The 19,294-nt window shown below is 40.8% G+C and overlaps 1 protein-coding gene across 1 annotated transcript in view; it reads right to left on the bottom strand.

Annotated features, from left to right (window-relative positions):
- The window catches only part of LOC149264027 (myosin-1-like), a 202,120-nt gene that overhangs the window by 44,373 nt on the left and 138,453 nt on the right, over positions 1-19,294 (bottom strand). The window contains exons 15-19 of the mRNA XM_089427361.1: positions 6,408-6,485; positions 5,029-5,184; positions 4,726-4,929; positions 4,346-4,551; positions 4,121-4,256 (exon numbers count right to left, since the gene is read on the bottom strand). Of these exons, the coding sequence (XP_089283487.1) occupies positions 4,121-4,256; positions 4,346-4,551; positions 4,726-4,929; positions 5,029-5,184; positions 6,408-6,485 (780 nt within the window). The remainder of the gene's footprint in view (positions 1-4,120; positions 4,257-4,345; positions 4,552-4,725; positions 4,930-5,028; positions 5,185-6,407; positions 6,486-19,294) is intronic.

The following is a 19,294-nucleotide window of genomic DNA, read 5'->3' as shown; positions in this document are numbered from 1 at the left end:
CTCCACCGTCATAGGCACACTTGTCATAGTAACAAAAGTCACTGAACAAAGGTTACGAACAAGAATCATAGTCATACACTATGTTGATGAGTAGCATTGCCAAGTCATCGCTCTTAAGGGTCACAAATACCATTGTTCGAAAGTATGTCATTGCAACAACAATCCTCATCATAAATGCGAGCTACATATATACATTGCGAGTCATGGAAAGAATTATTTAAACAAAAAAAAACGAGCCACAAAGGGGAAGTGTGAACCACAAAGGTGAGATATGAGCCATAAAAAATTAGAATGAGCCTTACAGATGAACATACGAGCCTCAGAGATAAGTATGTGAACCAATTGTTGTTGAATGCGAGCTATAGAAGAATATGCGAGCCATTGTGAATGTGAGCCACTATTGTTGAATGCAAGCCATAGAAGAATATATGCACCACTGTGAATGTGAGCCACTGTCATGCAACCCACAAAGAGACTAATGCAAGCCACTAACATGTGAGCCACAAAGAGACTAATGCAAGCCACTGTCATGCGAGCCACAAAGAGACTAATGCAAGCCACTGTCATGGGATCCACAAAGAGACTAATGCAAGCCACTATCATGGGATCCACAAAGAGACTAATGCAAGCCGCAGAAAGACTAATGTGAGCCACTGAAATGCAAGTCAGAGAAAGACTAATGCATGCCACTATCATGCAAGCCACAAAGAGACTAATGCGAGCCACAAAAAGGAAAATGTGAGCCACAAAGATTAGTGTGTGCCATAGAGATATTGCGAGTCACAGACCCAAGCTAATCTGCCTCATAGAACACCAAATTTTTCATGTCACAAATGGAGGAGGAGAAGGCCCAATTTATAGTTGTTTCTATGTGGAAAAGGTTGCATCCTTAGGGGCAAGCCGGCTTAACCATATATGAGGCTTACTTGAAGAGGGTCTTAATAATTTGCACTTTTAATAATATTCAAATAAATTTCATTACGTCTTAATGAATGCTAGCCAAAACAAATTTGTCACGTCATATAATAATAGGAGTGTCAAACACATTAAAAATAACATTTTCCTTTGTCCAATTTGAATTCTTCTTGGGGCAAGATGAGTTTCTTATAGAAAAATTTGTTGATTTTTGGGTAGCATCGGATGTGCTCTAGCTCCGAAATTTTATGGAGGGGCTAGAACACATGATATCTCCAAGGCCCAGAAATCGTTTGGAGAGATTCCACCCGGACTGCATGTTATTCAAATAATTAATTATTTTTAATAGTGCCTAAGTTAAAACTTAGGAAATTAAAATAATTGAAGTGAATTAATGTAAATATCGGTGAGAAGCTTCTAAGAGACGAGGATCAAGTCTATTTTGATCTTAGTCGATGATTAGAGATTAGATCGCGGTCGTTGATTTCTCAACAGGAAAAGTATAAAGGAAGGCTTGGGGTCAGTTGAAGAATACACACAGGGAGAGCAACACTTGAGCTAGATCGAAATTATGGGGCGTGGTTTGCTGAGAATTTCGGAGTAAGCTTCTAGTGCAGAGGGGCAGTTCCACAAAGGGACTTCCGTCTAAGGTCGAGAATACATAGTAGAGAGGTAGCACAGCACCAAGGAGAGGTAGCGCAGCTCTAGAAGGGTGACGCGGAGGCTAGAGGAGTTGACACAGTGACTTAGAGGTAGCGTTGGGGTTTCCGTGAGGCAGATCGGGCATCAGTTCAGCAGATCGATTTCTGAGTCGGGAAGGCTCACTAGGAGGGTGACACAGCTCCTAGAGGAGGAAACGAAGTTCCAGCATAGAGTTGGGAACAACCATCGCTACACAGCATTGGGGACAGCGCAGTCACCTGTGGGGTTTGTTCATCCAGTTGTTGGATCCGCTAAAATATCTGTCTCCGGATAGAGGTACTTCTGTCAGGTTTATTCTGTGTTGGTTGAGCCAGATTTGGCACCCTAGTTGTATTCAGAAATCTGCTTAATATTAAAACCCTCACATCTACTGCACCGATTTTCCCACACTGGATTTGTTCAGGGGACATTTAGCCCAAAAATAAGTGTGTCTTTTGTGTGGTTGTCTCATTTATTTTTTCAGTACTTGATATGTAGATTGGTGTAGGCTGCAGTGTATTTGCATTAATATTTTCTGAATAATTCTGAAAATAACTTGTTAAATGAAGAACACAAGTAGGTAATGCAAATCAATTTATTGCAGTAGGATTTCTGAATTGTTAGATTCAGAAATTTTCACAAAATTCATCCCATAGTTGCCCCAATTTTCAACATGACCAACTTTTTGTTGTAATTATTTTGTAATGGGAATATATCATTGAAATTACAAGGAGAGAAATTACTACATATAAATAATAAACAAATGAATTCCAACGAAATAATCACAAAAGCATGCTCTAAGCACAAATTCATTACCTGCAAAAAGACAAAACACTCTCTCGAATTGATTCTACAACACAATTTAGAACAATACTTGCAAGAGCTACTTCAATTCTCTAAATTATTTGAAAATTTTATACTTGAAATGTGTCAACTTCAATTCTCTAAATTATTTGAAAATTTTATACTTGAAATGTGTCAAGTAAGATCAATGTTTGTAAGGGGATAGGCTCGTCATAGACCCCAAAGGAATTCAAATACACTCTTTTGCATGGGGGTTGGACATTACATCAAACAATGAAGCAAAAGTGCGAGCAACTTGGCAAGGGCTCCTTATACTCGCTCCTTCACTCCTATACATATCACTTGGGCATGAAGAGACTTAACACCAGCTCCAGTGCTTCTGTTTCTTGTATCAATCAAAAAGCTCAACTACTTACGAAATTTCTTGAAGCATAACTTTTCCATGTCCTCTAAAAATAACTCCGATACAAATGAAAGGTGAGGCGAGTCGAGGAGATATTATTGACAATAGCATTCTCATTACAAAGCTAGGATGGGTTAGATTAGAAAACCTTCACCCTACATCCTTATGAACATATGGAGAGTCAGCAAGGCATTTAGGCAATTATAAGGAAAGAGAAACCCCCATGCAGCCCTCGCCATCCGCCCCAACCTCAAACTCCCACCTTGCTCTCAACACAACTCCATCAACAATTCTCTACACTCTCTGAACCATAGGATGCATGGGAGGTGATATCTGATGCCAACTTTAAATCCAAAAATTGAAAAGCAAGACTTGATCTCATGGAATCTGAGGATGGAGACACAGCATTGCTGCTATATGGGGATATGAAGAATCAACTCCACCAGTTCCAAAGGTACAGAAGCTACCATTCATCCAGATTTCCCACCCTTTAACAATTGGTAACAGCGCACATCCTAGCTTGCAAGGTGGCCCTACGAGGTACTGAAGAACCAAAGACACAACTGGATTGTCCTCCACAAGCTCACCCAGAAGCATATGAATCCCCTGCACTATTAGATCATAAAATCTCAGCCACTCCATGTACACCAGAATTGGTAGCGTCTACTTGGACTCTTGTTTCTCTGGATTCTACATAAGTTCATATGTTTTTCCATTTTACTTTCATATTAGGACAGTTCTGTATGTAGTACACCTGCCACATTTTGAGCAGGCACACTCGCTTTGTAACGTTAATTTGCCTTTCCGGCATTTTGGGAGTTATGTGTGAAAACAGACTCCAGATAACCATTTTTGTAATTCAGCATATGGCTTTAAAGTGCAGTCCTTTTATCTAATATAGTAACCATTTACGTTAAAAATTTATCAATGTTCATAAGCTTAACTGCTTTAGAAGTCCAGTAAAAATAAATATAAGAAATAGACCATTATGTCTAGTTCCTCTTATGCATTCCAACATATGTATTAGGGTGGAATCTGCATAAATACAATAGCAGGGAGAAAGGGCTTATCGAAGGGATGGACAACCTCCAAATTAAGTTTTTTCTTTCTAATACAACTAGGAACATGTTCTACTTCTAATAACCAAACTGTCCATAGTCAAAAAGATCCACAAGCACCTCTTTGGCATATTCAATGTGATATAACAACGAAAAAATATTTTGCCAAACTCACTACCATAACAATTATAGAATTAAAAATGGGCTTTGTTGATTACAGCTTTAACAATTCCATAAAAATCAGAATCGCAATAACTACCTGTCCTGCACGCAGAAACAACTTAGTGAAGCCAACTTGATACATCTCAGCTGAGATATTAAATCGATGTAGAATTGCGATACAGACACTAAGTTTGTCTTGATCTGCAACACTTTGTAACAGAAGAAATCCATATCTGCAGAAATAGATACAAAATCAATAAGAAAGTCAATGACTGATGAAGTGCAAAAGTTGACACAAAATTTCCCATACTATAGATATTACCTTTTTGCAAACTGCTCATGTGACATTCGAGTTGGATAGCCAGATCTAGATATGCGCACAACTTCCAACAATCGACAGCTACGAATTTGCTGCAGAACAAGGTCTTGCTCAAAAATACCTGGAAGCTGTTGCCTGTTTGGCTTAATACATTGAATGAAGTGAGGTGATGTGTTTTCCACATGCAGCAATAATTTGAACAGTTGTCCCTACAAGAAAGTTGAGAATTTCTGTAAGCCAAACTGCATTGGAAGTTCTGAACAGATTTAATTTGTTTTCACAAACAAGCCAAAAAAGTATGATCGCCTTAAACTTAAGGGAAACTGCATTAAAAGTTCTAAGCAGATTTAACGTGTTTACGGACACAAGAAAAGTACAATCACCTTAAACTTTGTTGCAAGAGTTAGCCTCTGAGACTCTAGCCCATTTGCCTTCCATAGGGGACATGTAAACTCCTGGGCCTCTTTAGCTATATTAGATGCAAATAGCCGTGGCAACTCATAATAGCTTGTAGATAGTACTTGGAGCAAATCAGAATGCAGCAAATCTCTATTTTTCTCCAAAAAACTATTAGTGTCATAGACAACCTGTAAACAGTCAAAAGTATGAATTCTCAAATTCTTGACTTCAAAATCTTAATAGACATACAAATTCGGTATTTCAGATTGCTTGTTATCAATACTTACTTCACCAGCATAGTGACGAACAGAGAACGCTCTCCCTCGTTCTCCTTTAAAACAAGAGTTATCATTTAAATGCCGCTTAAGCTTATTGACTAGAGTTAAATCAGTCCTTTCTGGTAATGTGGACTCTTCATCCAGCAATGAAATAAGCCCAGGTTTCTGCATAATGTATTATGAATAATTAAATATTCTTAACATGTAAGGAAAAAAAAAAAAAAAAAAAAAAAATATATATATATATATATAGATGTCATTCCTCAGAATCAGTTATTTTCTCCTTGTCGTTAGCACAGAGAAAAGGCTACAAAAGAAAGAACAAAAACAAGATTGACTATCTTCCAGACACCTTCATTCTATAAAACATTTCCCTTTAAGAAATTTTGATGCTGAATTGCTAATTAGTAGCCTTCCTTTGAGTAGTGATTCAAATTAGAATATCCCAGAAAAGGTACAAGCTTCATTCACTTTTTTTTTTAAGTATTCCTGTAACAACCTAAATGAATGCAAGGGTGAAATAAAGATCACTAATGACAGCCAACGAAAAGAAATAAACTCTGAAAATAAATCTTTACCAATTCTATCAGGAATCACCTATAGGCACTACCTTGTATTGGCTGAAACATGAAATGGGAAAAGTTTTTAATATGGAAATGATTTTGCAGATGACCTTTCCCAGATTCTTGACAATAAAATAATAATATATACACATGTAAATATGTAAATATACAATATAGGTAGGAAAGAGAATAATATGGGGTACCTAGGAAGGTACCTAAGGGGGTAATGAATAGAATGTGGCTATAGTAATGAAAATGGCCCACTTTGTAATTAAAATGAAATAATATAATAATAACGGGCATTTGGCATAAGACCCCTAGAAATACTTATGAGGTAGTATAAATACACATACATAGCATTATATTGGATGGATGTTGGAATGTATTGTTTTGTAGTAAGTGTGCCTTGTGGATTGATTCCTTCGATGATTTTTTAGTCTTGCCCTACCGTAAGAGTTTTTCTCCCTATATTCTTGATGTTATTCATGGTGAATGTTTGGATATATTTTTCTGTTTTTAGATTTATTTTGGAAGTTTTATGGTGCATTCTCTCTTATATCTTTGAAGTTTTACAGCAAAATATGTATATGATGTATGTATGCATATGGTATGTATTCATATTAGCACAGAATCCAACAAGGGAAAAGAAATAAATATAGCATCCACGTCCTGATGTGAGCTCAGGTAAGCGCAAGATAATAGACAATTATCTTCATATAATGTAAATAGTTCAAATAAGTAGCCAAAAAAAGGCAAGAAAATTTAATGGATTTATTTAGAATTAACAAAAAAAAAAAAAAAAAAATACTTTGAACAATTACAAACCTTTTCAATGAGTTTTAGGCACTCTTCATTGTCTCGAAACTCAATTTTAGTCCAATCGATACCTTCTAAGCTATATTCCTGCAATGCAAAGGCCACACATTATTTATACAAGATAAGAAATAAAATTAATATAACAAATAGAACACTTAAATTTAGCATTGTGAAAAGAACCAGTAAAAAGTGATTCAACCTGATCGATTATTTCTCGTGCATTAACAGTCTCCTAGAGAAACTACACCATGGTGTCCTCAGGAAAGTTGTATAAGTAAACAACAACTCCATATCTTACATTTCTTCAAAACCATATGTGTGCAAAATAGGGAGGGTTTTAGAAGAGTTTGTTCTTCAGAGATGAAATTATGCATAAATTGCCATTTAGGGCAGCTATCATGCATTAAGTCCCATATGAACACTCGTTAGTAAGAATACCTTTTCGTTCTTTGATTTTTCGTCTTTGAGAGAATGTTTTGACCCCATTATTACAGTACTTAACCTCCAAAACCAATCCCTAGAATCTGTCAGTTATCGATACATGTGCAGCGAGACAAGGAGAAGATACAACCCACCAAGGAAGCAAGTTTATCACCAAGATTTGTCATAGCATGTACAACCAGACCTGAGAACCTGACTCCAAACTTTCAAATCGTAATGATGCAGTAAACATTCAATTTAAGAAAAAAAAAACACAAAAAGAGCATATGTGGGGAACTGACAAAGCTTCCCCACAGCCAATCACCACTTCGAGAGTTGAGGGCTGCCCCTTTTTTTTCATTACATTGCGCAGCCCTACAAAAGATCACTTTTGTAATGAGAATTTGGAAAAGCAGCAACTGGAAGCACATAGCCACAACACTAAGAGGGCTTTGCATTTTGGGAAAAATGGAAGAGCTTCTTCACAGCTAAGTCACCTAACATGGGGATTCGGGATTTGATGGATACGGGGATTCGAGTGTCGGATACGGACACGTTGACCCCCTGGAACAAGACACGTTCGGATATGTTATATATTATTTTATTGAAATATATATATATATATATATACACACACACATAGGAGAAAGACAAGATAGTAAGATAAAGATACTATAGTTTTCTCATTAAGTCATCAAAATCAAAATGTGTTACATAGGTAGTACAATGACAATGGAAAATAGAAATAGCAAATACAAAACAACTACAAATATACAAGATAAAGATACTGTAGTTTTCTCATTAAGTCATCAAAATCAAAATGTGTTACATAAGTAGTGCAATGCCAATGGCAAATAGAAATAGCAAATACAAAACAACTACAAGTATACAAGCCTCAAGGCAATAGGTAGCTCATGACTCATGAGTCATCAATCCTCATAGTCATCATCAAAATCAGCATCACTGTCCTCATCATCATAGTCATCATCATCATCTTCATCACTGTCCTTTGTTGCTTGCTCCCAAACACCCACAACAAACTAAACAACTCAATGTAAAAATAGAATGGGGAAATACGCCTTTATAACGCCGTGCTGGTCCCTGATGGGCGGATTCGTGTCCGAAAATCGGGACACATTCCGGATTCGAACATGTCCCGATTGGAATGACGTGTCCCGATTTTCAGACACAAATCCACCCGAATCGTCTCTGATTTGCCGGATTCAAGACACGTAGGGCTTGGGGGACGAATCCAGTTTCTTGGCTTCACAGGTTGCAAGGAAAGTGAGATGAGGGATCTTATCATTTTGAACACAAGAGAACTGAAATTTCTTCAATTGGAATGCAAAGAAGATAATGATCCATAGTTTTAAAAACCAAACAGTTCGAACCACCAATCAATCAAACCGACTGGTATGAACCAGTAATCGATCAAACCGACAAGCACAAACCAGTAAATGATCAAAACGGTTGGTCGGACAAGCTTAGGTAATGAACCGGTAGAAATCCCAATAGGAGGATTGGTTTGTACCCTGGCGATGTCGGCAATCAATGGTAATGTTAAATTCTTAAAGTAAAGGTCGACATTCCCTTTATCTTTCCTTGGCATTTCCTTTATCTTCCCTTATCTTTCCTTCATCTCTCCTTTTATTTTTTTACTTAGAATTTTAACATTATCATTAATTGTTTCAAAATGTTTGACCCTGTGGTTGCTCATAGCTCCAAGAAGTACCCCAAGTTGTTAGGAGCTCCTAGAGCTTAGTGTCCAACTCATACGGGACCCTCATAGGAGGGGCTTTCCACGACTCCAAGTCTCTCTCGGAAGGTTAAGAATTTGACCTTCCCAAAAGGCTCCGTAAGAATGTTTGCGACCTTCTCATCTGTCCTGATGTGTTGGAGCCTTATGGCTCTAGATTGTACCATATCCCAGATAAAGTGGTACATGATATCAATGTGCTTAGAGTGGTCGTGGAACACGGGATTCTCTGAAAGGCGAATCCCACTCTGGTTATCTTCCCTTATCTTTCCTTCATCTTTCCTTTTATTCTTTTACTTAGAATTTTAACATTATCATTAATTGTTTCAAAATGTTTGAGTGGTTCAAACCTTATCGGACTTCATATTGAGAGCTTAGAATTTCATATCCTACTCAAAATTCAGTTAATTACCATTAATTGTTTCAAAATGTTTAAGAGTGGTTCAAACCTTATTGGATTTCATATGGAGAAATTAGAATTTCAGATCCTACTCAAAATTCAGTAGACTTAACACTTTTTAGGATTTTAGGATTGGTAGGATTGCAGCATTTTCAATGAATTTTATCATGTACGAGGGTATGGGATTGCTATCAAGAACATAAATCCCTTTACATACCTTGATGATGGTGGTATTGATTGTTGAACTCCTTTGATGTTGGATGTATTCATTGTTTAACTCTTTTTGTAAACTATTATCTCTCAAAATTATGGGTTACTTTTTACTATTGTATCTATTCTTGGTTAATGTTGTAAAATGGCTTTAATAAGATAATAACACAATTAGTAGAGGTAAGGTTTCGAAGCGGAGGAATGGCGATGGAGCTAGGGTTTCTGAATTGGTTTTCGTCGCGGTTTACTGGATTGGCCGACCTCTCTCTTCGCCCGCCCCCGTAACTATCTCCCTAACCTCCGCTGCCGCCGACTAACCATCTTCCTACCACTTTCCCTGATGTTACCCTCCCCGGGTTGTTACTTACCCTCAGCAGTTTCCGGTGGCGCATTACACTGGACGGTTTTTCCCTTTCACTGTTTCATCTCTTCTCCGACCACCCTTCTGTTTCCGCAGGCAGCTGTCAGCAAAAGGCTGTGACAGTTATGGAGGATAACCTAGACTATTCCGCTGACCCGTCGAAAGGAGAGCCCATTTGGACGGAAGCCAGGACCACCCTCGAAGGTTTCTTCTCATTTGATAACGAGCTCACCGAGGAAATTGGTGCACTCCCTCCCATTTCCAGCCCTCGGTTTAAGTCTGTCTCGCTGCCCGAAGACACCCCTGTCGACCCGGAGCTCGTCTCACAGCCATTTCCCCCTCGTACCTTGGTTTTTGTTGGGCTTCAAGCTGCCCCTGTTAGCATACCTCCTGGTGCGGCCACAGCTTCGCTCCCCTCCTCATCTGGTTCTGTCAAACCCTTGTCTGATCCTCCTTCGACCCCAGCCTCTCTGACTTCCGCCTGTTCCTCTTTTCTTACCCCGGCGGCCCCCATACAAGGCAATTTCACAGGCATTGGTACCTTTCCGGGGTTTTTTGCATCCACTCCAACTGACCCTGCTAGGGTATCATCTTCTCTAGCACAACAGACTTCGGTATTATCGGCTGCGGGGACCACCGGGCTTAGTCAAGGGGCTAAGAGGAAGCGGAGCTTCAAGCTCAAGTAGTGTGAAGTCTTCTTGAACTTCTCAGAGGACACCCCATTACTGGATTCAATGGAGTCGTCGGAGCGTGTTCTAGTGGGTCGAGTCCGAGGTAGACAATACAGCGTGGAGCGCCTACAAAAATGGACCATGGAGGTCTGGGGACAACATCTCAGCGACCCCCCCAGAGTACAGACTTTTGTAAAAGGCTGGTTTGCAATGCGTTTCAATTGCTTGGCACACACCAACTGGGTCCTATCGACAGTCTGGCATATCGATCAAGCCCCTGTCCTGCTTAGGCGGTGGACTCCGTTATTCGACCCAGAGCAAGAAAGAGTGGACGCTGGACCTATTTGGGTTCGTCTCCCGGGTCTCCCTTTCCATTTCTGGACGGAGGACATCTTCAGGAGGATTGGGAACGCTCTTGGAGACTACCTCACATATGATGCCTCTTTCGTGACTACGGGGCGCATGGCATTTGCTCGGATCCTAGTGCATATGGACCTTTCGGACGGTGTTCTGGAGCACATTAATATTCAATGGAGGAATATTACCAGACGGCAGATCCTGGATTACGAGGGCATCCCTTTCCGGTGCCGGAGGTGCCACAAAGTCGGGCATGTTTTCAAAGATTGCCCTCTCAATGGCACCAGGAAAATACAGGAGCAGAATACAAACAACAGAGAGGGTTCCGACCAAGTGGAACAGCCACAGTTCTTGAAGGAATTGCCTCGGCAATCCGCCTCGCCTGTCAGAAGGACTGGATCTCACTCGGCCCCTCTGGCATCGACTGCACCTCATGCAAAGCCCTCTCAAAAGAAGCGGGGAAGACCTCCTCTTAGACCTCCTCCTCCGTCTTCTGATCCTGCCAGGTCTACCTCTGGAGACTCCTTCGACTCGGGTATGAGCACCCCTCTTTCATCTCCTTCACATTGTTGTACTTTTGTTAGTAGTTTTTTTACTTCGGGAATCTCAATTAATTTGGGTCATGGGTCGGTTACACCCGCTCCCCCTGCTCAGGTCTCTTGTGATTTCTCTCCCTCCCTACCCATCATCGCCCCCACCCTCCCCTCGTTGCCGACCCCTTCCCCTTGTCCTCCCCCCTACTGCTATCATCTCTGTTCCGACGGGGTATCAGACCCACTCTAAGGCCAAGAAACTTGTTGCGGATTTCATTGGCCTGGACCTTATCTCTCCCTCCCCTTCGCAGAAGCTCCACTGTGGTCGTCCCTCTTCCATTTCCAGAGCACAATCTCAAGCGGGCGATGAGATTGCTACTAGTAAACAGTCCACTATCCCTGGGGTCCTTAGAGCTAGAGACACCCCCTCAGATCCCCCTCCATGAAATTACTCTCCTTCAACTGTCGTGGGCTTGCTAGGCCTGAGAAAAAACTGGCACTTCGTCGGTTAGTACAATCCAACCATCTAGATATCATTTTCCTCCAAGAGACTCTTGGCCCCGTATCTGACATTTCTAGACTCCTGGAGAACATGCTCCCGGGGTGGAAGTTCACTGGTCTTGATGCTATGCGGAGATCAGGAGGTATAGCCTTCAGTTATAATACCAGGTCAATAAAACTGATCAATTGTTGGGGTGGAGCCAGACATATTGGTGCTGATATCCTTTCAGCAGACCTTGGTATGATGTTTAGAATATATAATATCTATGGGCCATGTCACAACAGGCCGGATTTTTGGGAAAACCTCCTTGGGTCGGAATCCTTCTCTGCTGACCACCTGATTTTGGGTGGTGACCTCAATTTTTCTATCGGTCACTCGGAGTCCTGGGGCCACTGTGCACAGAGAGATATACTCTCGGATTATTTTTCTTCCACACTGGACACTCACCAGCTGATTGACATTCCCTTTGCCAGAATTCAAGCTACCTGGCGGAACAATAGGACTGGGGAGGACAGCCTTGCTCGCAGATTGGATCGCTTCCTTGTTAAAGAAAAACTACTAGACTTGGGACTTGGTCTTAGACAATGGGTCGGATCTGGAGGGATCTCAAATCATCTCCCCATCTATATGGAAATCGATAGTGGAAGAGCCAAGCCCAATGGACCTTTTAAGTTCTGTTCAGCTTGGCTAAAAGAAGCTTCCTATATCAGCATGGTCTCTGACTACTGGAAAGCCAATCCTCCGGGCGCCGAGGGCAACTATACTAAGGGATTCCTACACAACCTCTCAAGCCTGAAGAGATTGTCCAAGCAATGGGCACACCAAAAGAGGACACAAGATGACCTATCTCTGAGACAGATCGAAAATGATCTGTCGCTTTTCGAAAATGAACAGGGAGGCCTTTACACCTCTGCTGATCATAAGGACAAGATATCTTCCCTATATACCGCTAGAGATAACATACTCAAAGCCCGTGAGGAAGTCTGGCGGCTCAGGAGCAGGGCGATTTGGCTACAAGAAGGGGATGCAAACACAAAATTCTATCATAAGTTTGCAAATGGCAGAAAGGCTATCAATACTATTTGGCAACTCCCGAACGAAGATGGATCTACGGCTACCACTTTTCCTCAGTTGGCCTCTCTTGCATCTTCTCACTTCAAAAGAACTTTCAAGGCCCCTCAAGAAGTAAATCTAGCAGAAATTATCAGGGTGACCCAGAATTTTCCTCGGTTCGTACAACAAGAGGAGGAAGAGGATCTTATCAAGGAGATTACCCTAGAAGAACTGGAGGCTACATTGAAGTGGTTCAAGAAGGACAAAAGTCCTGGACCGGATGGCTGGACCATAGAGTTCTACTTGGCCTTTTTTGATGTCCTGGGTACAGATCTGTTACATGTTGTTGAAGAATCCAAAACCACTGGTAGGATGGAGCCATCCATCACTTCGACCTTTATTGCCCTCATTCCTAAGGCCGATAATCCCTCTTCATTTGATGAGTATCGCCCTATCTCTCTCTGTAACTGCCTTTACAAGATAGTAGCCAAAATTATTGCCAATCGAATGCGACCTGTTCTCTCTAAGCACATCTCCTCTGAGCAATTTGCCTTCCTTCAAGATAGACAAATTCACGAAGCTGTTGGAACTGCCCAGGAAGTTTTACACTCGCTCCACACCAAGAAAAGGAAAGGCATGATCCTTAAAGTGGACCTTGCCAAAGCTTTTGACCGAGTAAATTGGCTTTATATCAGGATGCTTCTAACTCATCTGGGGTTCCCCTATAATTTCATTAAGTGGATCATGAGCTGTATCTCTAACATATCTTATAGTGTACTGGTCAATGGCAGTGCTTCCCCGTTTTTCATCTCGGAAAGGGGTCTTAGACAAGGCTGCCCTCTATCACCCCTTCTCTTCCTCCTTGTCATGGAAGGTCTCAACCAGAATATAATGGTGGAATACAGAAATGGCAGACTACAAGGTATCAAGATCACAGACGACTGTCGGCTCACACATCTTTTCTTTGTGGATGATATACTAATCTTTCTGAATGGTAGTATTGGGGACTTGACCTGTATCAGATCCATTTTCACATTATTCATGTTGGCAACTGGTATGGAACTAAATGAGCACAAATCCACTCTGACCGCGACTGCCTGCACACAGCATGAGATACACTTTGCTCTCCAACGTTTCAGATTCACACTGCTGAGTCTTGCTGAAGGCCTTAAATATCTGGGATATAAGTTAAAGCCACTGGGGTACAGAATTGCTGATTGGGTTTGGCTCATTGCCAAATTGGAAAAAAGGCTCAATATTTGGTATCTCAAATACCTCTCACGTGTTGGTCGCCTCACCCTCATTAAGAGCGTATTGGAAGCCACTCCAGTGTACTGGATGTCCCTGGCCTGGATCCCCCGTGGTATCCTCTCCAGAATTCAATCTATTTGCTGCAGATTCCTTTGGAGGGGCTGCCAAACTGGCCGGACTTTTGCCTGGGTAAATTGGGAAGCTTTGATTTTGCCCAAAAAATGGGGTGGCTGGGGACTCAAAAAACTCGAGGACTTCTCTATTGCCCTAGCTGCAAAACTTGGTTGGCACCTGCTCACAGGTAATAGCCTCTGGGCCAAGGTGACTATATCTAAATATATCGCCCCACTACAGACTCTGGACTGGATCAGGAATCCTACCAGGCATCCTACAGGCATTTCGACTATTTGGAAGGCTGTTATCAAGGCCCTGGGTCCCATCAGGACAGGACTCACTTGGCATATTCATTCAGGTCACAATGTTCGGGTTGGTATCGACCCGTGGATTGGTTGTGGGAACATGCATAGCCTACCGGCAAACCTTATCCAGCTACTCCATGATCAAAATATCACTCACATAGCTCATATAGCTGATAGGGAAAACTCCTCCTTCCTACACCAGGCCTGGAGATCGGCACAACAGCTCAACATTCCCCCACATTGGCACAATCTGTGGGTGGAGTACACTCAAACCCTTTTTGAAGCCCATATCCGCATAACTGAAGAAGAAGATGAGATTGTTTGGGCCTGCTCGAAATCTGGTAGATACTCTCCAAAAGCAGGATACCTGGTGCTTGCTGAGCCGAGGAAGCCACAAAATCTGGAAGGCTGGTGGCAACATCTCTGGAAACTGAAGGCCCCCCCACGATCCAGACTACTTATGTGGTGCATCCTTCAAAATAAAATACCAACTGGGGACAATCTTATTAAGAGGGCGCAATATGGTCCCCACTGGTGTCACTTATGTAAAAGAGACAATGAATCTGTCATTCACCTCTTCCTAGAATGCTTAGAAGCTCGTCGTCTATGGGATCTTGTTATACCGTCTGTTGCCCCTACCAACTCCTGGACTGTTGCATCTGTCACCGAAGCGTGGTACTCTTGGTTTTCCTCTTCTACCTCTCTCAAACAGCGCAACCTCCCGCTCCTGACCTGCTGGGCTATATGGATCGCTCGCAACGCCCTCATTTTCCAGAACCTCTCACCTCGATGGTCTATTATTGCAGCTAGAGTTCTGGCTGATTACGCTCTCATCCCCGACGACCCTCCTCCTCAGCGACCCCGTGTCATTACCCCCGAACTTATAGATGACAGAAAGCCATGGGCATATTTTGATGGGGCTGCCCAGGATATGGGATGTGGGGGGGTATTTTGCACATCACAGCACAACACTCATTTAGTCTGCTGATAGGACTCAGGAGGGGCACCAATAACTTTGTTGAGCTATCAGCAGCAAAATATCTCATACAATTTGCATTGGAGAAAAATTGCAGAGACCTTCAACTATTTGGAGACTCCAAAATAGTTTGTGACTGGTTAAATAGGAATACAAGATGCTCTACATACACTCTAAGTCACATTCTGGAGGAGGCCTTGAGACTGATTACATATTTTGACTCTTTTACTTGTAATCATATTTACAGGGAGCGAAACACAGCAGCTGATGGCCTTTCCAAAGAAGTTGCGCTCAGGGAGCCGGGCACTATGATGATTCGGGAACAACTCGATGATGGCCATTATCAGTATTATCACAGGCCATTTATGGACCTACAGGCATAACTTACAGGATTTTTGAATTTTGTTTATTTATGTATATATAAAACTGGACTGCTATGGCATTACAATATTTGCTTTTTCTTGTTTATCTCTGGTTGTTACCTCCCTGCGCGGATCAAGGTAATCAACATATCAGAACTCAGATCACTTGTTGATGATTCTTGACATGTATGTTCAGCATATGCATATGCATCTACAAAATGTAATTTCTCTATATAATTGAAATTACGATTTTTCCTAGGGGAAAAAACACCATTAGTAAGTATTACACAAAGGTTGGAGGAACTAGATAAGGCATTACTATTCTCTATCTCTTTTGTTGCAGATTGGAGTGAATGGAACTGGAGGTTGGACATGTTGGAAAAGTAACTAGGTTCGGCCTCATATTTATCTTTGTACATATATCCATTTGTACTTTATGTAAAAGAAGAAAAAGAATTTTATTTAAGCATCGATATCATGTTCAAGTCTAGGTCAAGAATGTTCTTTATGCTCCTCAGCTTTAATAAGTCAAAAGAGTCTTTGTCATATGTAAAAGAGTCTTTGTCTAAGAGGCCTGACGAAGTCCATAGATGCCATAATGAGAAATAGGACTCCCAAAGGTAGTCAACAAGGGGTTGGCCCCTCCTTCTCCAAATAAAAAACATGTGGTGCTCCCAATGGGTGTGGGGGCACACAAGTGTCCTCATCGGTCTACAAATAGATCGAAGATGCCTCTAGACCATCTGCAAGGGCTCAGATGATGGTGTAAGTGATGCCACATCATCATACAAGTCTTGGGTCATCTGCCAAGTGCATGTTAAAATTGTGGGGTCGGCTGGGCATGGTGAACCAGGGGCATCTTCTTTGTCCAATAGATAAAACTCGAGCAACCTCAAAACATTTCTGGGGATCCATGGAATGTTATCTACTATTGTGGAGGTCCATGGCTCTCTACACACACCCTACATGTGCCAATGTAGCCCTCTAGAGGGTTAGGACATTGTATAGGGTGTAAGGACCCATCTTAAATTAATAGGGACATCGAGATACTAGCATGCACACGAGACATGCATATGATAGCTACATATGCATGCATCGCCTGCACTGCACTAGTATATATATTAGTTAATATTAAAAATGTCCATATTTAAGTAACGAATTAACTATTGCAATGAATACCTAACTTACAAAAATATAGTAAGGTATATGATATACGTACCACCACCATAATACATATATATAATTCTACTATATAAAGTTAAAGGAAAGTATATATATATATATATATATATATATATATATATATATATATAATAGTGAATGTAATAAAGAGAATTATATATATAAAACCCTAAAACTATGAAAATAGTTCGATTTAAATAAAAGTGAAACCTAACATTATGATAAAGGAGATATTGTATAAATAAGAGTGCATGGTCAGCAAATTGGAAAGGGAGAAGGCGGTGACCGACTCTACAACTTATGAACTTATCAAATTAAAATAATAAAGAAAAGGGAAGCGGTGAAGGAGTTTCTGAGGGCATAAAAGGAGGAAGGATATTGTAGAAAGGGGGGGAATTCTTGGGGAAAAACAGAGGGAGGCAGAGGAGGAATTAATAAGAGGAAGATACAGAGATTAATGGAGCTTGAGCAGTTGTTCTTGAGACTTTTGGGCACGGGGGCCAAAATACTTCGAATTTGAAGTATTTTGGGGCTGGGTACTGAAACTGTACCTAGCTTGGCTGGGAGGGTTTTGGTCTTTTGGTAATGGGAACAAGAACTGGAACAAATCAGAAGTATCTTCCGCCAGGTAGGTACTTAACATTAGGTATGTACTCAACTGCAAATTGATAAATTCTTATAATTGGGATAGTTATATCTCGTTAGAAATTTCAGGGCTTTACATTTGGTATCAGAGCCAAGTTCAAACTCTCAGATCTGTTAAGTTTGTTAAGATAAGGTTACATTTGAATTCAAAAAATGCTCCATTCTCTTTCTATTTTTCCTGCAGACTGAAGTTCAAATGGAGGTATCCATTCCTTTTAAACTTCTGCAGTGCCTGCTAAACTCATCAGTTTATAATTTATGCATTTCCTATGTCTCTTTTGCATTTTAAATTTTGTTTTCTGTTGTTATTGAATATGCAAGACAACCTTTGACAGTTGTAGTTTGGCTTGGGGCCTTTCAAAAAAATCTCTAATCATCTTATCTAAAGAAAATGTGCCCATTCAATCTGTCAGTCTGTGGTCTAGTGGTAAATTGGGGTGGCTGTCATCACAATCACCCAGGCTCAAACCCGGACAGGAATGCTCCTTCCCTAGGTGAATGTATTGCCATTTGTGGCTTATTAATAGTGTCAATTACTATATGTATGTGTGAGAGAAAAAGAGATATTTGCTTTGTTTTACAAGTCTAAGTGGAAGCCTGTTTTTCTCATATGTCGGATAAATCAGTAAGGTAACAGCACCCTCTTTCTTGTGTTTAGTTGTCAGATAAAGAGAATGATTTATTTCTGGGTTTTCAGTTCAAGATTTTCCAAACATCAGTGGCCCATTTAACATATGAACATTAGAAGAAAATATTCATTCAGTAAAAAAAAAATTAGGATGACAAGGTTACAATATAACGAAACATATTTTATAAGGCCATATCTCTACAAGTAACAGTCAGATAGCATCAGATTAAACTTGAAGACAGCAGATTAGATTAATAAGGTATTTTGATAAAATGAACTTCAAAAGATGAAGACTGATGGTTCTCAGGGGGATAAGAACTTGGACATCAAGGATATGGTTTCCAAGTAGATGACCTTTCATGCATGACCTTACTAGAGATTTTGCAGGGGCTTCAAATATGCCTCTTCATTAACGTTTTATGAACCAGTCCAGAGAACGCCGACAAAGATCTGGAATTTTGCATGTTTATCATACTTAAAAAAAAAATGGTGCAGTCGGTGAAACAACCCAACGTATACCAAAGCCTTTTCTCATTACAAGCTGCCAACAATTCAATGATCTGAGCATCAATGGCATTATTTTGCGGAACAAAATGACACCGCGTTCATCGTTTGACAGCCTCCAGAATTGAAGAATTTCTACAAAACATGTCGAATAGATGGGAATTTGCCAACGAGATTTCCATTCATTGAAGAAAGAATTCACAAGACAATGCCGCTGCAGTTAATAGACCTGCATATCTGTTCATTACTTGGCAAGGAGCAAGGTTGTTCTACTGCAATATTCCCACTGAAGCTGGAGGACGAAAACAAGAAGATGAGGCAACAAAATGCGACGAAGAGTTTCAGAGTTCAAATGCAGAAGAAGTTGCCAAGAAGAATGACGCAGAACAACGAAGGAAACCTGCTTTGTTCAATCTTTTATTCTAAAATCTATGGCGCACAATTGAATTTGAAATAACGTAAATAACATGTCCGCCGAAGAGCAATTATACATGAAGGTTCGCAAAAGCCAGTAGCCACGGTGCTCACACATAGTTTTTAAACACCTGACACGTTGAAACCCATTTCTTAGGTGGCTATAAGGCAGATGTCCACCAATTAGTCAGAACGCTCTCGGGTCTTCACCACCTATTAACGATGCCACACAATGATCTATCCTTCATAAGT

Source organism: Pinus tabuliformis, chromosome 6 (assembly GCF_031772625.1).
Source record: "Pinus tabuliformis cultivar Carrire ecotype Pingquan chromosome 6, CPIR1, whole genome shotgun sequence".
Classification (NCBI taxonomy): Eukaryota; Viridiplantae; Streptophyta; class Pinopsida; order Pinales; family Pinaceae; genus Pinus; species Pinus tabuliformis.
Note: the sequence above shows the minus strand (reverse complement) of the source record. Positions and strands in the feature narration are given on the sequence as shown.